At 40.7% G+C, this 20,537-nt stretch overlaps 1 protein-coding gene across 1 annotated transcript; it reads left to right on the forward strand.

Annotated features, from left to right (window-relative positions):
• The first annotated feature begins 1,208 nt into the window (after nucleotides 1–1,208).
• Nucleotides 1,209–19,062, forward strand: PYGO1 (pygopus family PHD finger 1). The gene is made up of 3 exons (XM_050968673.1): nucleotides 1,209–1,460; nucleotides 9,575–9,660; nucleotides 11,781–19,062. Exons 1-3 carry the CDS (start codon nucleotides 1,412–1,414, stop codon nucleotides 12,912–12,914), a joined length of 1,269 nt encoding a protein of 422 aa, XP_050824630.1. The 5' UTR covers nucleotides 1,209–1,411; the 3' UTR covers nucleotides 12,915–19,062.
• Nucleotides 19,063–20,537: the final 1,475 nt, after the last annotated feature.

A 20,537-nucleotide genomic window follows, 5' to 3' on the forward strand; every position in this document is an offset into this window, starting at 1 on the left:
CAGAATGTGCTACTGTGAAGTCTTAGGCCTTGTCTGTTTGAAATGCTACAGCAGCACAATGCACTGTTGTAGCACTTCAGCATAGACACTACCTATGCTAATGGGAAGGGTTTGCCTAGCAGCATACGTAATCCATCTCCCAGCCAGGTGGTAGCTAGGTTGATGGAAGAATTCTTCTGTCCATCTAGTGCTGTCTACAGTGGGGGTTAGGTTGATTTAACTGTGCCACTTAGGCTTGTGGATTATTCACACCCCTAACTGTTGTAGTTAAACTGACTTAATGTGCTAGTGTAGACCAGGTCTCAGGCTATGCCTACACTACCAGGGCTCATAGCAGCAGGGCTACGGCCCTGCAGCAACACACCTGTGGGCTTTAGCCCAGGAAAGGTTATGCTCAAATACATTTGCTACAAGTACTCCCCCTTCTTTTTGTATTGTAGACACTTTCTGCAGTGAGGGAAGGGATTTTCCATTGCTTAATCCAGCGTGGAGGTAGGTAGGTTGATGGAAACATTCTGAGTGTTAAATTTACATAGTTACAGAGCTCTATGTCCTGAATTTTTGACCCTGTGCACTGTAGCTATGTCCACCTAACTTTTAAGTGCAGCCCAAACCCTGATCCTGCCAGCTGACTGTGGTAATTGACACTGACAGGCCTGCAGAACGGACTCCTAAGGATTTCAGTGGTCTCCACGTGGACGCAGTTTGCTTGCACTGATGGAGGGCAGACTCATGGCTTCAGGTAGCTATGGATTTGTTACAGACTTTACCGATGATAGATAATACAAACCACAGGCAAATCTACAGAGGAGCAGTCAGCGTAAAACCCTCTCCCGGGCGCTATGGCCCATTTAGAAATAGCAGGGGCTTGGAGGGGATCCTTTCCCGGGCTTCTCTCCAGTCGATCGTGGCAGAGGACTGCAGCAGGGGGAAGCCACGGCTTTTCCCAGCCCCACTGCAGGGCTTTGGCGCCTGCAGCTCCGAGGGGCAGGCGTGGGGTTTGTCTCCGCAGAGGGCGCTGTACGCAGCCAAGGGGACGCGCTAGCCTGACAGCCCGGCGGCAGCGGGCGCCGAGCCAGGCACATGCCTGCGATATGCAGGGGGCTCGCCCAGCTGCGCGCTCCCAGCCCCCTCGAGCAGTTCCCCGGCCGCTCTGCCCGCAGCAGCAGCCCCTGGGCCGCCGCTGAGCGGAGCCCACCCTGCGCCTCGCCCGCCGGAGGCGGCCCCGGCGCCCTCCCGCTCCCAAACTTTGCAAAGTCTGGCAGCTCCCCGTGGCCGGCCCGGCTTGCGGCGGCCGCGGCAGCCGAAGCAGCAGGCAGAGGAGGAGGAGGCGGGGTGCGGGCCAGCCGCCGCCGCAACATCAAAGCGCCTTGATTCCTGCTGCCGTGGGAGCCATGCGCCGCCGTCTGTAATGTCAGCGGAACAGGAGAAGGATCCCATCGCGCTGAAGAGATCCCGAGGTACAGCGGGCCGGGGAGGAGCCGGGCTGGCACCCTGGGGACCGCAGAGGGACAGCCGGGGGGTCCTGGGCCTAACTCCGCCGAGGAGACATTGCATCCTCCCGCTCGCGTCCCCCTGCTGCCGCGGGGAGCTGGAGGCAGCGCCTGCGTTCCGGGCGCACTTCTGGGCAGGGAGCTGCTCCAGGAGCGGGACTCGGGGCTCCCGCTCGCCCCAGCTCGTATTACACCCCGTGGGGGTGTCCTTTATCTGGATGCGCACTCGGTGTGTCCGGCTGACTCGTGCCATCTATTTTCTGCATTGCCGTGGCTCGTTGTTATCCAGATGCCTTTGAAAGTAGCATTGCTCAATTGCATGGCTTTGAATGCCGGATTAAGTCTGTACTGTGAGGCGCCGATCCTGCGAACGGATCTGCCTGGGTGGGCCCCTGTATCCGTGTGGATCCATGTTTAAGATTGGGGATGTAAAGTAGAAAAGTTGATATTAAAGGAGACAGGAGTATTGTTAACTTGTCCAGCCATGTTACACACACGCAGTATTTCTACTCGTTTCCTTGAGGTGTAATATATTAGTGTGCATTGTTAAATAGCTATAGTACAGCATACAGACTGCACAGTGTGCCCATATTAACGCCCCTGCGCGAGAGTAAATTGTATTTCCAAACTTCGAGTTTTCACTTTGTCACCCTTAACACTAAACTAATATATATTTTTTTAATTTGTTGGAAAAGAGAAGAAAAAAATTACCTTCTGTTAGTAATGGCAGTATTTGTATGGTCCTGGTGAGGTTTTGAAGCTCGCACCTCATTGAAATGTATTGGGAAAGTACAGTTCCATCCCTGTCTGCCTATTTGCTGCTGCTGCTTGTCTGGAGACCATTTTCTGCAAGGCTGGCTTAACAGGGCAGCAGCACATCTCTTTACAGAGTGGTAGCTATATCTTTGCAATGGCAAAAGAGAGACATTTGTTTTGGAATGAGCTACTGGAATGTACAGAGTATCCGTGAAGGGATCGAAAATTGTAGTGAAATGATAAAGTCGGGGATTCATTGCTCCTTTCCCTTTCACCCCTGGAATTTTTCTAATGTTTTTGATGATAGCTTTTTGCGGGGGGAGGAGGGGAAGAGGACAAGGATTTTACTGTGTATATTTCACTCAGATATTTACAATTCACTTCTTTCAGTTGTTCTAACAACTGTAGTGTATTGTAGAGCAGCAGTACTTTACCTAGCAGCTTAGGCAGAGAAAATATGTGGCAGAAAGACTGAGATTCATTAAGCTAATTTAAATAATAGGTTCTGATCCTGCAAACACTTAAGTACACGTATAGCTTTATACTTGTGAGTAGCCAATTGATTTCAATAGGATACTGCCGAAGGGCATAGAGTTACATAGGTGCATAAATCATTGCAGGATTAGGGCGACAGCAAATACCCATTGAACCAGTGCCCCCTCATCCCCATCTATAGACTCTTGGTTGTTTGTTTCTTAAAACCAAAAAACCAAAACCCATACCTAGCCAAGGGACTACTTACTCATCAAGGGTTGTGGCCCCAATTCTGCAAAGACTTACATGTGCTTTACTTCACATACTGTAAAATACTACACTGTGCTTACTGTGTAAAGTTGCATAAAAGTCTTTGTATATTTACATATAAAGTTTTAAGGTGTGGTGTGTGTGTGTGTGTGTGTGTAAGTAATAGAAAGAGCATGCAGATTTATTCCCCCAGTCCCCCAACATTCAAAAACGGGTGAACTATATTTTTTTCAAAAACTTGAAAGGGGGAATAATAGCTTTCACATGTAACAAGCATAGAAAGTCTAAGCCAAAATGCTTTGGGTTTGGTTTGGTTTTGTTACAGAAAGCCAAGAATGGCGGTTATGCTGAAACCATTTTGCAATCTTAACTCTAGTATATTGCAAAAAACCATAATGTTCAGTGTATCTTTTAATGAAAAGACTGTGGATACAAGAAGTGACTTTCAGGAAAGTTTATTTTGGCTGCTTGATAATGATGCTTGTTCACTTTTCTTGGAGGTGTGTGAGTACTACCATTAATTTTCCTTTTATGTATAAATTAAATTCTTATAAAATTCAAAAGGAAAAATACATAAATTCATAGGCCTAGCTTACATTATTGGCCTCACATAGAGAAAGATGAGATCACAAAATCTTAGTACTTCATCAAACAGTCTTGCAAATCAGTAAGCATCCAAGTAGCTTTAATTATGTGAGTTGTCCCATTGACTTCTATGGGACTACTCACATAAGTGGGGTTACTCATGTACTTAAATGTTTGTGGGATCAGATCCTTGAGTACTAGTTTATACTTAAAACTTACAGAGCTTTAGGCTGTATTTTGAACTGCTACAGGAAGGTGAGCATTTGCTGGTGGTCCTTAGAGAATTGTCTGGTCACATACTTAACACACTCCCTATTTTCAGCTGCTGAATTTCATTAAAAGAAGCTAAAATATGTTAAACACTTTCCAGATAATATTTTTCTATTTTAGAAATTGCTCTTGTTGACACATGGATGCTCTGTGAACATGAATGGGAGAGAAAATTGTGTAATTCTGAATTAAAGAGAAGGTGTCAATGAGACAATCTCTCTTTTAAACTGTGATATGCCTATAAAAATGTTTTAGAACACCTGAGTGATGGAAAACAGAGGAAAAATTTGAGGAGATAGTTTATCGTTTACCAAGCTTGGACATTTTGGCTGGAATTTTGGAAGTATTTGTAATGATCCCTTCTTCCTGCAGAATTTTTATTGGAATATTTAATATTTACAATCTATGGGCTGCTATACTTTACATAGCATCATAAGAGGACACAGCGTTTTACATTATAAACTGTACGAATTGGACTTCTCAAATCCTGAAGAGTTATTCTTAACAAATTTTGTAGTGATCTGCTGTTATATGTTAATGCTCGAACATGATAAAAAAATTTCCCCTGGCCTGATATTTAATAGGATTTAAATTTACCAGTTTTCTTCCAGTCATGATGATTTGGGGCGGTTGTTTTTCTTCCTCGTGTGGTGAAATATTTTAGGGATTATAAATTATATATATATTTTCACGATATGAAATATGAGGTGGGATTTTAACTTTGACAGCCAGAGCCAAGAGGAAGATATTAAAACAGGTACAGAACAGCATTCCTCCGTGAAGTGGGAAGTAATTTTCCTGAAAGCCAGCCGCCTTCTGAAGCAGTATGAGTTATCTGAGTGAAAATCGTCCCAATGGCATTTTCTGCCCTCCTAGTGAGGGGACTAAGATGAAATCCCTGCTGACTGGCAAAATAGTGACTTCGAGGCTATGAAATCCATCAAAAATATTTGAAGTATCCTCAGATATTTTAACTGGTATACACTGGGCTTGATTCGTCTCTGTGTGGGAGCAGCTTTGTGATAGTGCGTGTGCAAAGCAGCTTTAAAGCTGGTTCAGCTGCCTGCTGGAGGATTCTGAGTGACATAGGGTTGTTGTAATGGTTCCTACACTGTATCCCTTACTGGCATAGGTAACGTGTGAAAGGAGCATAGGGGACGTGTGAGAAAGGAGCGTGAACTAGCATCCATATGCCCCAGTAAAACACAGTTACCTTCAGACTACTCTAATTTATGCTAGAGACCTGAACTGGCATCAGAACAGACCAGGATTGAGGATGGGTACAAAGGATCTTGACTTGGACCAAGCCTTCGTTAGCTGGGCTGAAGGATCAGAATCATTGTTGCTATAGGTCAGATTTTCAAATACTTCTAGGTGCTTACAGATAGGCACTTGTTAGGGTTCCCTCATCACTCTGAACTCTGGGGTACAGATGTGGGGACTCCCATGAAAGACACCCTAATCTTATATTCCACCAGCTTAGGTTAAAAGTTTCCCCAAGGCACAAATTCTTTTCCTTGTCCTTGGACGGTATTGCTACCACTTCCAATGATTTAAACAAACATTCAGGGAGAGGCCACTTGGAGCCCTATCCCCCCAAGTCCCTTCACCCCCTTTCCTGGGGAGGCTTGAGAATAATATACCAACAAATAGGTTAACAACGTGAGCACAGACCAAATCTCTGGTTTTTAGGACACTGAAAATCAATCAGGTTCTTAAAAGAATTTTATTAAAAAAAAAAAAAAAGTAAAAAAATCACACCTGCAAGATCAGGATGGAAGGTAACTTTACAGGGTAAATAAAAAGATTTAAACCACAGAGGATTTCCCTCTGACTCTGCTTCCCAGTTACAAAACAGGAACAAAATTACATTTTAGCATAGAGAAAATTCAGAAGCTAAAACAAAAGATAATCTAAGGCATTTCCTTGCTATTAATTACAGTTTCTGATAATATTAGATGTATCATTTCAGGGTCTTTTAGGAACTGGTTTACCTGCTTGGTCTCTCTCTTTGTCCCAAGAAGGAACCAAAACAAAGAGAGCATCAACCAAACCTTTCCTCCCTCCCTGCCCCCAATAGGGTGACCAGACAGCATCAGGACGGGGGTGGGGCTAATAGGAGCCAGTATAAGAAAAAGACCCAAAAATCGAGACTATCCCTATAAAATCGGAACATCTGGTCACCCTACCCCCAGATTTGAAAGTATCTTCTTTTCCCATTGGTCCTTCTGGTCAGGTGCCAACTAGGTTAATTGAACTGATTAATCCCATACAGGTAAGTGATTCTGTACCTCTGGCCAAGAGGGATTTTATGTTCCTGCATATATAAAAGTTGTTACCCTTCCCTTTATGTTTATGACAGCACCTAATGGGACTTTCAAAAGCACCTAAACAGAAGACGATGGGAATTAGGCACCTTGCCTGCTTAGCAGCACTAGATGCCTCTCTGTAGATGCCTAAATAACTTTTAAAATTTGACCCCATGTAACTAGATGAGAGTGTTGCATTCAGTAATAAATTCTTATGTGCAGCAAAACATCTGTATCTTGGTAGAGTTAGGCTAGTTTTTTAATGTGAATTTTAAACACAGGGAGACATCACACTTTTCTGAAAAAAATCAAATGATAGTACCAATCTGAGGTCAGTTTACATACATTCCACTGTATGTAGCAGCAAAGAATCATTGTTTATCATAGTGTTTTAGAAAAGATGTAGACAGAGCATGGATGAAAAAGAATGAACTTGTGTACAGTCTGTTCACATTGATGGTTCTACCAGGTTAAAATCTGTCACCTTAACATTGTCTGTCCATGACTTTCCAAATGCTTAGGCTTTGGCTCAAAGTTACTCTTCATTCCCAAAACAAATTAATAATTTCTACTACCAATGTAATGGGACATTTATCACTTAAAATCTCCTCTATCCATCTTTAGCAGTGGTGGGCAACCTGTGGCCTATCAAGGTAATCCGCTGGCTGGCCACAAGACTCATAGACTCATAGGTCAGAAGGGACCAGTATGATCATCTAGTCTGACCTCCTGCACAAAGCAGGCCACAGAACCCTACCCATCCCCTTTTATAACAACCCCTAACCCAGGACTGAGTTATTGAAATCCTCAAAATTGGTTTGAAGACCTCAAGCTGCAGAGAATCCACCAGCAAGCGACCCATGCCCCACGCTGCAGGGGAAGGCGAAAAACCTCCAGGGCCCCTGCTAATCCGCCCTGGAGGAAAATTCCTTCCTGACCCCAAATATGGCGATCAGCTAAACCCTGAGCATGTGGGCAAGGCTCACCAGCCAGCACCCAAGAAGGAATTCTCTGCAGTAACTCAGTTCCCATCCCATCCAACATCTCCCCGCAGACCATGGAGCAGACTTATCTGGTGATAATCGAAGATCAATTTTCCAAATTAAACTATCCTATCATAACTTCATAACATCCCCTCCATATACTTATCAAGCTTAGTCTTAAAGCCAGAAAAGTCTTTTGCCCCCACTACTTCCCTCGGAAGGCTGTTCCAGAACTTCACTCACCTAATGGTTAGAAACCTTCGTCTAATTTCAAGTCTGAACTTCCTTATATCCAGTTTGTACCCATTCATCCTCGTGCCTACATTAGTACTAAACTTAAATAATTCCTCTCCCTCCCTAACGTTAACCCCCCTGATATATTTATATAGAGCAAGCATATCCCCCCGCAGCCTTCTTTTGGCCAGGCTAAACAAGCCAAGCTCTTTGAGTCTCCTTTCATAAGCAGGTTTTCCATTCCTCGGATCATCCTAGTAGCCCGTCTCTGGACCTGTTCCAGTTTGAATTCATCCTTCTTGAACATGGGACACCAGAACTGCACACAATATTCCAGATGGGGTCTCACCAGCGCCTTATATAACGGTACTAACACCTCCTAATCCTTGCTGGAAATACCTCGCCTGATGTATCCTAAAATCGCATTTGCTTTTTTAACAGCCGTATCACATTGGCGGCTCATAGTCATCCTGTTATCAACCAATACCCCAAGGTCCTTCTCCTCCTCTGTCGCTTCCAACTGATGCGCCCCCAACGAATATTTAAAATTCTTGTTATTAATCCCTAAGTGCATGACCTTGCACTTTTCACTATTGTATTTCATCCTATTACTATTACTCCAGTTTACAAGGTGGTCCAGATCTTCCTGAATAGTATCCGTGTCCTTCTCCGTGTTAGCAATACCCTCCAGCTTTGTGTCATCCGCAAACTTTATTAGCACATTTCCGCTCTTTGTGCCAAGGTCAGTAATAAAAAGGTTAAATAAGATCGGTCCCAAAACCGATCCTTGAGGGACTCCACTAGTGACCTCCTTCCAGCCTTCTAGCCTGACAGTTCACCCTTCAATACGACCCTCTGGAGTCTCCCCTTTAACCAGTTCCTTATCCACCTTACAACTTTCATATTCATCCCCATCTTTTCCAATTTAACTAACAGTTCCCCATGTGGAACCGTGTCAAACGCCTTACTAAAATCTAGGTAAATTATCTCTACCGCATTTCCTTTATCTAAGTAATCCGTCACCTTCTCAAAGAAGGAGATCAGATTGGTTTGGCACAATCTACCTTTAGTAAATCCATGTTGCAATTCATCCCAGTGTTTATATTGACCATCTGCAGCTCCCAGTGGCCGCGGTTTGCTGTTCCTGGCCAATGGGAGCTGTGGGAAGCAGCGAGGGCTGCAGGAAGGTGCTGGCCAGGATCGGCAAACCATGCCCACTGGGTGCTGAGGCAGCCATGCCTGTGGACAGTCAATGTAAACACTGTCTCACGGCCTGCCAGAGGATTACCTTGACAGGCTGCATGCGGCCCATGGGCCACAGGTTGCTCACCACTGATCTATAACTTTACAAGCAATTTAAAAATAAAAAGTCATAATTTGTACTACAGGATCATGTAGGACTTAAGGCGTCTGTCACATTCTGATGAAGGGTATAGCTGAACTTCAAGTGAAGGTTTGGATTTTCTTTCTTTAGTTAAAATGAAATAAGTGGATCAAGAAGATAAACATCTCTCATATTGCAGGAAACTGTATTTGCATCAAAATAGCTTTTGTTAACTGCTACATCAGGATATATGGCCTCTGCAAAGGAATCCCCTAGTGCTGGCTCGATTATAGCGAGATTTTTGCCGGGGTGACCTTTTGCATGATCAAGACTTAATTTATGAGAGTTTGGAAATGACAAGCTGAGAGTCTTATCTCAGCTGTATGCCAGGTTTTCAGGGATTTTCATTTATAGAAAGCCAGGTTTTCATTCATAGACTTGTTTCTGCTTGCTCTTTCGTTAACTACATACTCTAACGGCCTATTGTGCCCTGGGCGTCCCAGGCTGATGAAATCCACATCTATGTAAGTTAAGTGGGAGATGAATCTTAGATAATTTCTTTTTGGTGAGAGAAGAAGCCTTAAGCACCAAGGCCTTGATCCAAAACCCAATTAAATTAATGGAGGTCTTTCCACTGACTTTAATGGGCTTTGAATCAGGCCTTCATGTTCTAATGGAGATGGACTCCAGTATTTGTGTTACAGCTCCCTATATCTCCCAAGTGTGTTCATTCTATAGACTTTGTAGTTTTAAGATAGAATTAGTGATACTTTGATGTTTGTCACAGGCTTTTCTTGGTATGACACAGAAAGGCACACATTAATATAAAATCTGTATTGAAACAAATGCAGAATTATATTGATTGAAATTTTGTAGGTGGTGACAGTGGATTGGATGGGTTAGGAGGACCAGGAGTACAACTTGGAAGCCCAGATAAGAAAAAGCGCAAGTCAAATACACAGGTAAATTGCTTCTGATCTCAATTTTTTGAATAAATAACACATTCAGATGTTGCTAACTAATATGAGTATCTCTTTCATCTAGGAATATCAATTCTTTATCACAGGCAGAGATTAGTAGCTTTCTAGTATCTTATAATTAAGTGCTTACGTAAAATCTTATACCTTTCTCCATCACCACACTGGTTACTAGTAACTCCTATTGAAGTTCTTTTAATCCTGGGAGATTTGCGTGTGTCCTGCAAGAGGAGAATATAAAGTCTCTGGTAAATATGCACAGAGTGAACAGGCTGTTCATTCAGTCATATGAACATTGTTCTGAGGAACAGATTTAATCCCCAGCCTTCAGTTGATTGGTGTGAGTGGTAGCTGCGAGCTGCTGCTTTCCCCATATATGAAGATTTGTGGACTAATGAGTCCATGCAGTTCATGAACCCATTGGCCACACTTTTAGTGCACCATCATAGTGCTTTCCAATGCAGGGAGCCATGAGGCACACCTGGTACATTGAATTTATGCTGTTTGGCTCTTCTGTGCACTGGAAATGTATGATTTCTACTTCCTGAAATGGGGCTTTGAGAGAATGTGGGAAGACATAGGCTTTGGGTGCTAATGCAAAACATTGATATTGATCATCACCTGTAAAGTAGAATTGTCCTCTTCTGTGTCCACTCAGCACTGTGTCTCAGAATATCTGCTGTTACTTACTTAGTGGCAAATAATGAGAATAACTTTATCCATATAGGACCAGTTATCACCTTATAATATGCATTCCCAATTCCCATTGACGTGGGTGTCCGTTGCTTTTTCTTGTTCAAGTAGTGGTGAACCCACTGTTGTAGGCATATACAATTAATTTCAGGCTTTTGGATCTCTTAGTTCTCTCTAGTAATGAAGCTTTCCTTTTGCTGCAGAATGATGATAAATATAATGGTCCTGCAGATAAGTTCCTCCTCTTTTCTTACCTCTAATAAGGTTTGCAGGGCAACAGAAATCTGCAGAATCGTTTCCCCAGCCTGGGCTACTAAATATTTGGGGCCAAATTCTCGTCTGCTGTGCACACTGTGCATGAGGGAGCTATGTGGGGGTGAGCAGGCCAGAACTCTCCTCACAAACTGGACCAAAATGTTAGTCAGTTGCACAGTCACTCTCTACAGTCATTTATGCAGCCTTTGCGTCCACTAAACTCCCCATGCTCCCAGCCCACCCACAGTTCCACAAAGTGCTGTCACAGAGCAGATCCCTCTGGTTAACAGAGGATGGAGGGTCCCGCTGGGCAGACTGTCTCCTGCCTGTACACCTTGCAGCATGGATATAGTAGTATTGCTATCGTTTAAGTCTTGCATAGACTCATCAAAAGTGGGATGGGTCAGGAGAAAGATTCAACCTTTAATTTAGTAAATTTAGCCTGAGAGGAAACAAAGGAAAATCTATTTTTAAACGGTATTTAAACATGAGTTTTTGTGTTTTAATTCTATGATTTTGTGGGAATCCTGCATTTCTTAAACAAAAGAAGGAAACAAAACTACACGGTGAGCATTTTTGGCAGCATGTGGTACAGCTGCACAGTTTTTAAAAATAGTGAAATTAGTCTAAATCACTTCCATGGCATCATGAGTTAGCTTGTAAGACAAACTCAGAAAATACTTTATAAAATAAGAGTATGTACTCCAGCCACAGAACTCAGTTGGTTTCAGTCAGAGTTCTGTGTGGGAGACAATGGCAGGATCATGCTCCTAATAATATAAAGACCAACAGTGGCATTAGACCTGTATACCTGCAAAGGGATCCACTCTTCCACGGGATGCCGTATTACAAAAATCACCACCACAACTGGTGCCCATATTGGCAGTCTTGCAAGAGAGGCCCAGGGAGGAATGAGCCTGGACCTTGAACTATTCTCTCTCTCCCTTTCTGATGAGACTTAAGGCTCACTGCCAGAGTAGTGTGGGGAAGCTTACGCCGATTGTTGCTGCCCATGTGGCTCGTGACTGAATAAACAGAAGACTTTGGTTCACTCATGCTGCCAGTCCAGCTTCTTTATGGTTGAAAGCCCATATAGTTGAAAGTTCTTGTAGGGAAGTTTATAAGAACACTAATCTAAATGTTCTAAATATTTTCAGGGATCTTCCTTTCCTCCTCCATCTGAATATGCTCCACCGCCGAATCCAAGCTCAGACCACCTTGTAGCGGCTAATCCATTTGATGATAACTATAATACTGTCTCCTATAAACCTCTACCTTCAGGAAGTCCTTATTTTAACCATCCTGGTTACCCTGGTTTTGGAGGTTATAACACTTTCAGAATGCCACCTCACATGCTGCCCAGAATGTCCTCACCTTATGGTGGTTCTTACACCCTCAGAAACCAGCCACACCCACTTCCCCAGAACCCTGTGGGAATGGGTTTTACTCGACCTCATGCTTTCAACTTTGGTCCACATGATAACACAGGTTTTGGAAATCAGCCATCTTATAACAGTGGTCAAATGAATCAAAATGTCAATATGCCCAGTCAACACTTCAGACCAAATCCTGGTGAGAACTTTGGTCACATTCCTCCACAAAATATTAGTCAAATACCACACCCTGACATGACATCTAACTTTGGACCTGCAAGCAATCCACATTTTAATTCCCAGTTAGAATCAAACCATTCTTTTGTTCCACCACCCAAGACCTACAATCAGACAAAACCATCAGCACAAAAGCAAGACTTCAGTCAAGGTGCAAGCAAAACTTCCAACCAGAACACCGCAACACATCAGCATCATCACAGAACAGATGACATCGTGAACCAAGGTAGTGCTGACTTAAAAAATGTTAATCGAAACAGTGTAGTAAATCCAGAGAGCAACCATTCTCATAATGCAGATAACGCCAACAGTAGTCATGCTAATGGGACTCAGAGCAAGTCCCGTCAGCCTAGAGTTACAGCTGAAGGATGCAACTCTGAAAAGAGCAGCAAAACATCTCTCCACCTCAGTCGTCATGGTCATTCATCCTCTGAGCCAGTCTATCCATGTGGAATTTGTACACATGAAGTTAATGATGACCAGGATGCCATCTTGTGTGAAGCTTCTTGTCAAAAATGGTTTCATCGGATCTGTACGGGCATGACTGAGTCTGCTTATGGCCTCCTCACTGCAGAAGCATCAGCAGTATGGGGCTGTGATACTTGCATGGCTGAAAAGGATGTCCAGCTGATGCGTAGTAGGGAGACTGCAGGGCCACCTGCATTGAATACTGATGGATGATGACATCCACTGATGCACTATTGAAATACATACTACAGAGGTATTGCTCTTAATGTTATACTTCATTTTCTATAGACAATCAAGTTTGGTTTGGGTTTTTGTTTTGAATTTTTTGCTTTTAGTCTATCTTCACTCATGAAATTCCATCTGTTTTTGTGTTCTTTGTTTTATGCCTGTTTATGTGAGTATTTAAACTTTGATCAGAAACACAGACGATGTTTGAAGATCCAAAATATGTCTGGTATTTGTTTGATCACAAGCAAGTTTTCCATTAAAAAATGAATTACTGGAATTATTGATGTCAGAACAACTGCCTCGATGAATACAGGCTGTTAGCTAGTGCTGAGCCTTGATGGTACTATATATTGGAAGCATTCATTATTGTTATGTTTTATGAATGTCCACTACTGTTTTGCTCATGTCAATGCTATCTGTCCTATGGGTAGGAGAAAAGGTGGAGGAGGTGACATGGAGAAAGAGGAGTACTAATGAATTTTATTTTAAGATGAGCACTAAGGATTTTAATTTTTTTTCTTATTCTGCATCTGAAACAATGAATCAACATTGCATTTGATTGTTTTAGTATTTGTGATGTTTACACTTGAAACTACAGTGCCTCCTGGCTTCTCAGCAAATATTTAATAGCCAAGAACTCTAGTGAAGTCTTATGTTACTAAACATTCAGTATTTTTACAAAATATATCATAGCATTACATTTAAAAACACTAAAATAACATCAGGGTTGCAAAGTCAAGCACTCAAAAGTTACGGAATGCCAGAATTAGGCCCTTTCTGTGCATATACAGTAGGGTATATAGTGTTTAATTTTACATGATCACATGCCTCCTCCTAGGTGCCAGGGCATCAGCTGGCAGAGCATTAACAGCACAAGAGAGACCATCTCCCTGCTCTCATATTTAGTGAGTTTGTGTGAACTGTGATTTTTTTCAGTGTCTTGTAATTTGGCCAACCTGGGTGAATTTTTATAGGGTTTGGAAAAGTTGTGATCCGCCTCCCAAGCTTCAAGTCCCGGCTCCAAAGTATGGAAGTGCTAGAGCTTCTCAATTTAAATAATTCCAAGATATATTTTAGCATGGACAACACAGTATATTTTTCCTAAACTTGTTCTTGGAAACAGCTAAATTGTTGAATTTTCCTGACACCCGCCATGAAAATTCAACCCAAACAATTAAAATTTGGCAAAGTTATAAGCAACCTAAAATGAGGTTTTATAATGAAAGGTGTTGGGCAGACTTATAATAGGTAGTGCTTCTAGATCGGTATATTATATTTCCTCTTATGCAAATAGGTTATAATAATAAATCATTAAAACCAAACCACGCTTGTTAAACATGACAGATGTTAGTCATGTTGCTTAAAGCACTACCTGAAGGTGCTCAGATACTGTGGTGATAAAGATGGTGTAAAAACCTAAATAGAATAGAAACTTAAAGGTCACTTTTGTGATACATCATCAGTCTTTTAATTAATTTTGATTATTTACTAATTTAGTAGTTTACAAGGTTCCCCCACTGAGTGTGAATTTGTGAGGTTCTACTGTAACTGTGCTTCTAAACATTACTTGGAGATGGTGCTGTCCTTTTGGTGTATGTGTGTAGCTCCCCATTAATATTATAGGTTATGTATGAGCGTAAAGGGCTACATACGGCTTGCTTGCTTTATTAAAGGACTTTCTGCGGTATCTGGAGAATGATTCCCAGAGGTGGTGGTACTTTCTCACACCTTTTACATCGCCTCACCTGGAATCTCCTAGAGGTGTAAAGGCAAATTTGGGCCTGTGTTTTCAACATTACTAGTTCAATACAATGGCTAACCTTCCGTTTTGCTATTTTTCTTACTGGTTTGATGACTTACAGCAGTAATCTCTGCTAAAGTAATGTCTTCAAGAATTTTACCTGTGGCTTACTGCTTTAATTCTAATTTGTCTGTAGTATTGATGTAGAAATTAAAACCAAAACCTTGTTCAGATAGCATAGGTTCCTGTGAGCCAGATTCTGATCTCTGTTGCACCAATGCAAATTGTGAAGCTTGTAAAGTTACCCCAGATTTACACTGATGTAACAGAAATCAGAATTCTGCTCAGCGACTAAGAAATCCGCCAGAGGCTAAGGGACGATGCTTTCTTTGCTAGTTTGCGATGACGTGAATTATTCAAGAATCCTAATACAAATATAAGATTCCAGTGTTTGTCCTTAGAAGTCCACTGAACATTTTACAATCCAGTGCAGGAGTCAGATACTATGTTTAAAATGACCATAGAATTTCCTGCACCTCCCCTCTCTACCCATTCCAGTGTTTCAGAGTAGCCACATGCTTTCTACATTTGTTAGCAAAATATTTCCATATGAATATAACCAGATGTACTCGTTGGTTAGCATGTGGGGTGGGCATGGGGTGAAAACCTGTGAGTTTCCACCCAAATGTTTAGTCCTACAAATAAAAGGCATTAGCAAATGCCATCAAAGTACCAAAATTAAATAGCTATCATAGCATTGATATTGATGTGGTCTCAGTATTTCTGAACTCTATTTACAGAGAGCAGATGCATTTGTTTTTAGAGTGTGTTAGCTAATAGTATTTCAAGTATGTATGGAAAAAAAGAACAATCATATATATTAGTAGGGTAGTATGAATGTCACCTGCTTAAAATTAGAACCATGCTAGTTATGGGATTAGGAGGGTTGGGTAGTATACCTGATTTTTGTAATACTCTACATGAAACAATTTGTATTGAGCTATCATGTAATTCTTTCATTGTTAGTGTTTTAGGTTGTACTGGTGCTTCACACCAAAATATTATAAGGATTTTGTAAATCTGCAAACCTGGAGTTTTATGGAGAATAGAGGAAGTGCATCAATCTCATCTCCTTTATAAAATGGCTCAGAATGCTGCTTCATAGAATGACTTCTCAGTAGCGTGGCTGTCCAAGTTTTTAAATTTTTAATCCCAGATGAAATAAATACTTGGAAATTTAATTAAATAGTTGGTAACAGTGACAAACTTATTTTGCCTTAGACTGGCGGTTCTCCAGACCCCAAAGGGGATTGCAACCCTGTTTTAATGGGGTTGCCAGGGCTGCTGTTAGACTTGCTGGGGTCCAGGGCTGAAGCCAAAGCCTGAGACCCACTGCCAGGGGCTGAAGCTGAAACCCGAGGGCTTCAGGCCTGGATGGCGGGGCTCAGGTTACAGGCCCCTGCCTGGGGCTGCAGCCCTTGAGCTTCAGCTTTGGTCCCCCCGCCTAGGATGATGGAGCTCAAGCAGGCTCAGGCTTCGGTCCCCCCTCCTGGGGTCATGTAGTAATTTTTATTGTCAAAAGGAGGTCACATGCAATGAAGTTTGAGAACCTCTGCCTTAGACCATTTTAAATGTGCAAATATTTTATGTACCGGTTTAATATTCTAATATTGTGTTGTAATTAGTGGTGGGATAAGAGGCGCTGCTGTCTATGGATTAGAGAGATATGAGTGTCAAAAAGCCTATCTTTTGTTCCTGGCTCTTTTTCTGATTATCTTTGTAACCTTAGACAAATCAGTTAACTACCTGTGCCTCAATTTACTTATCTATATGATGGGATTAAAACTGACTTCACAGGGTGCTGAGAGGCTTAATATTTGAAATCTTCAGATGAGACACTGTAGAAGTGCCAAGTATTATAACACATTTAGTGTTTGCTCTATTAAAAACAAAAGTATAATTTTCAGGGCTGCTCAATAAGATACTTTACTATCTGTATAAATTTCCATTTATGCCCCAATCCTGCAAACACTCTTACACATGTACTTATTCTTAAACAAGTGAATAGTCCTAATGAAGTCAGTGAAATGATGTGCATGAAGTTAAGAAAAATTCGGAGTGCTTGCAGGATTGGGGCCTTCATTTAGACTTCATAATTAGATCTTTTTAATGTATTTCTTGGTTTGAGATGTTTACAAAATCAGTGGTGTTGAAATTTAGCACCTTTTAACATTTTCTTTATTCCAATTTAATAGACATTATTAATAATTTCTGCATAAAATAACTATTTCTCATTTATATATAATATTGCCTGCCTAAAAGTATCTGTGACATTTTATAAAAAGGTCATGCTTCTTATGTTGTATGTGACTTAAATGACTGTTTCATATTAAAACTAGTCTTTCCTTATGTACTGCTTACATATACCTGTTTTGGGATATCAGTTCAGTACTTTTATACAATCTTGAATGTGTTCCACATTGGTGACATGTATTTTTGCAGCAACTTTTTTGTTTTGATTATAAATTAAAGCATGTCTGAAGTATTACATGCATTAGTTCTGTGTTGTGTGGCAAAGTTAATGTATGTAATTCAAATTGGAAGAAAAGTGTCCAGACTTTGTCCAACATTAACCCTATTGCAAGGGATTAAATTACTATGTAATACAAATTATTTCATATCATGATGTGTTTTAAACTACTCTATGAAGTATGTGAAACATTACACTTTGTGGATTGGTAGCTGGCCTGGTATCCTTGCATAGAATAAGATATGTTAGATGGTAGCAATTCATGATAACTAATAGAGTGAATACTTTTCAAAACACATAGCATTTATGTACAATTGCCTGATCTTTAAATTTGTTGCTATAAGTGTTTTTGGTTAGTAAGAGTTTCACAGCATATTGCTAACAAATGAGTGCACATTTGATTGCATATAACAAGTGTGACAATCCCATTACATCACTTTCTGTGTGGTTTAAAAATAATTTCATTGATTTATTTCCCTTTTGGACACGGATATGAAAATGCAGGATATTGTAGACATCAATGTATTTTAAATTTATTCTTGTAATCATCAATTGCCAATTTTTGTTTGAGGATTTGGTATATTAGAATACTTTCTTCTTTAAAGCCAGAGTGAATTAAGTGTACTGAAAAGCAGAACTCTAAAACAAGGCAATATAACTACCATGCACTACATTTGGCATATGAGTCTTCTCTCATTTGCATTAAACTAGGATACTTTCTCAGAGGCGCGTGTTTTTATGTAAAAATAAAGGTTCCATTTCAGGCTCTAAGTGCTTTTATGGTCGGAGCCAATAAAGTGCTTAGTGTCATCATTTCTTATTAACTTAATTAGAAATTAAGGGAGCTCAGCACCTCTCTGTGCTTAGCATAGAAGTATTAATGTGGTCCTGTATTTTGACTGGTCCAGGTGTATAACCCTGCACAGCCACCTGCAGAAATTACTCACCCCAAGAGCATAAGAAATACCTCTTTTCACATCAGAGTGTGGCCTATGTTGTAGATTTCTGTTACTCTCTTGTATTGACACATGCTGTAAGTCTGAATGATTATGGATTCAGCTCCATGTTCTCATCCTTCAAAGATAACTGTGAGGGGAAAAATGTTTCATAGGGAGAAAGATAATGCTGTGACTTAAGTTCCACAGGGAGAATTTTTACATTCTGTTTGCATTTTTTGTCACAAACTAGATTATTTTGGTTCAGGAGAAATATAATTTAAGCTTTACTCATTGTGCTGTATTATATTTCATGAAGAATGAAAGGAAAGCATTGACAATGCCAATTCGTCTTTTATATTCTCAACCATTCACCTTCCCTGGCATACCTGGATGTCAAAGATCATTTTAAAATCTGAACAACTGTATAATATACAGAGGGCAATTATACTTCTCATCTCTTTTATGTTTGTTCTGTTCTTTTTCTTTCATCTTTCTTAATGTTGGAATCTTCTGGTTCTAAAATGAAAAATATAGCTGTGGATTTTAAAAATTTGACATACAATCCCTCCTGACTACTTGCACGTATAGAGTTTGGAGTGGATATTGCATTTCATTATGGTCTTTTGATATTTAGTCCATTATTTAGTCCCTAGTGTAAAGTTGAGTTAATGTAAGGAAGTTACAGATCTACTACCATCCAGACACTACATAACATGAGCTGATAAATAGTGTTGACATTTCATTTTTAAAAAAAATGTTATAACTCTGTCTAGTAGTAGGTATATCATGTTTATAAGATTATAAGTCCAGCATTGGTAGAAAATGTATATGGCAAGTTTTCTCACACGCTGCATGTAATAGTGTTGCATTTCTGGTGTTCGGCTTCAGTTGTTTTCAAAATAAAGCTAATTTTTGAGGTGGAAATGCCTGTTGATTTAATGCAGAGAATGCAGCTTGCACAAATTTTAACTTGCCTTGCAGTTATATTGTGAAGATTAATTTGGTTAAGACCCAAGCTTGGGCAGGGAACAGTGTAAAATTTCACTGTTCTGAGAAGGAACTTGGGCACAGTAGCTTCTGGGGTGTTCAGCTAATGTGGCAACCTTTAGAGAGACAGCATGTCCTCTGTAGTCAGCCAACTCCCTGTCCTTGCCCCTTTGGGAGAGGTTACTCTCTTGTAGGGGCACCAGCCAAAGCAACCTTGGAGCAGAAGCTGCAATGCTGGCAGACTTCTTGCAGCCTGGCCCCTATTGCCTGCCTGCGTAGGGGTCAGATGTTTGTGGAGTTCTTTGAACATGTTAAGTGCTAACAGTTATTTAATTTATAAAGCTCTTTCACCCTGCTTGGGTCACTGTATAATATAAAGCAGTTAAAACGTAGTATGTCTATGATTTAATGTTTAAAAGCCCAGTGCTATGGACCCATGTTTAAAGCCAAGGGATTGGATTCTACTCAAGAAAGCATTACTTACAATGAAAGCTTCTCTGGAAAAAAAGTTCCAAAGAGAAAGGCAGAGGTGGATATCTGAAAGGAGCAGGAAGAAGGGGATATCCTATGAAATTCAAAGAGAGCAAATTTAAAATCAGTATTTTTTTCCCCACACACACAGTTAACTTGTAGCGCTCGTTGCCATAAGATGTTGAGCCTGAGAAATTAAAAATTTTCAGAAAAGGACTGGATGTTTATATTAATAACTAGAAGATCCAGAGTTGTTGTTTTAAAAATAATTTACTATAAGAATTTTGGAAAGGATATAAACAAACCAACCTGTCACTGTTAAGGATTAGGAATAAACTTTCCCTTTGGGTATACTGTACCTTGACTATGTACTTCAGTTTCTTGTTTTTTTCTGAAGCAGTTGGCGGAAACAGAATACTGCACTAGATGGACCACTAGTCTGGTCCAGTATGGCAAGTCTTGTAACGTTTCAGTTCCTATGAATCATCATAGCAACAGCTCAATCTTCTGCAGAATTAAGCCAGAGAGGTGGAATGCCTGAAACGAAGGCCGTGTCAATGTACATGTACCAGTACGTGGCTCATGAAGGAGGTCTGAAATGAAGCCCATTTTGTCTCTCTGTTAAAAGGTCTACAAACAAGCAGACCTAGCTTAATTTAAAAAAATCAGTATTAATTACTTCATTACTAGTAAAAGTAATGCTGTTTAGTTATTGCTTTAATTAAGAGTCCCAGCTCGCAAGTAAACAAATCAGAATTTGTTAGGTATTTTTTCTTAATTTGTACATGGAGCTGATTGGTGTAACCAAAGAAGCAGATGTAACTATAATTATAGTTTAACGCAGGGGAAGGTTTTGCGTGCCAGTAATACCTTTTAACATTTTTAGATCTCTTTCTCTATATCTATAATATATAACTAAACTATTGTTGTATGTAAAGTAA

This window comes from Gopherus flavomarginatus, chromosome 9 (assembly GCF_025201925.1).
Source record: "Gopherus flavomarginatus isolate rGopFla2 chromosome 9, rGopFla2.mat.asm, whole genome shotgun sequence".
Classification (NCBI taxonomy): domain Eukaryota; kingdom Metazoa; phylum Chordata; order Testudines; family Testudinidae; genus Gopherus; species Gopherus flavomarginatus.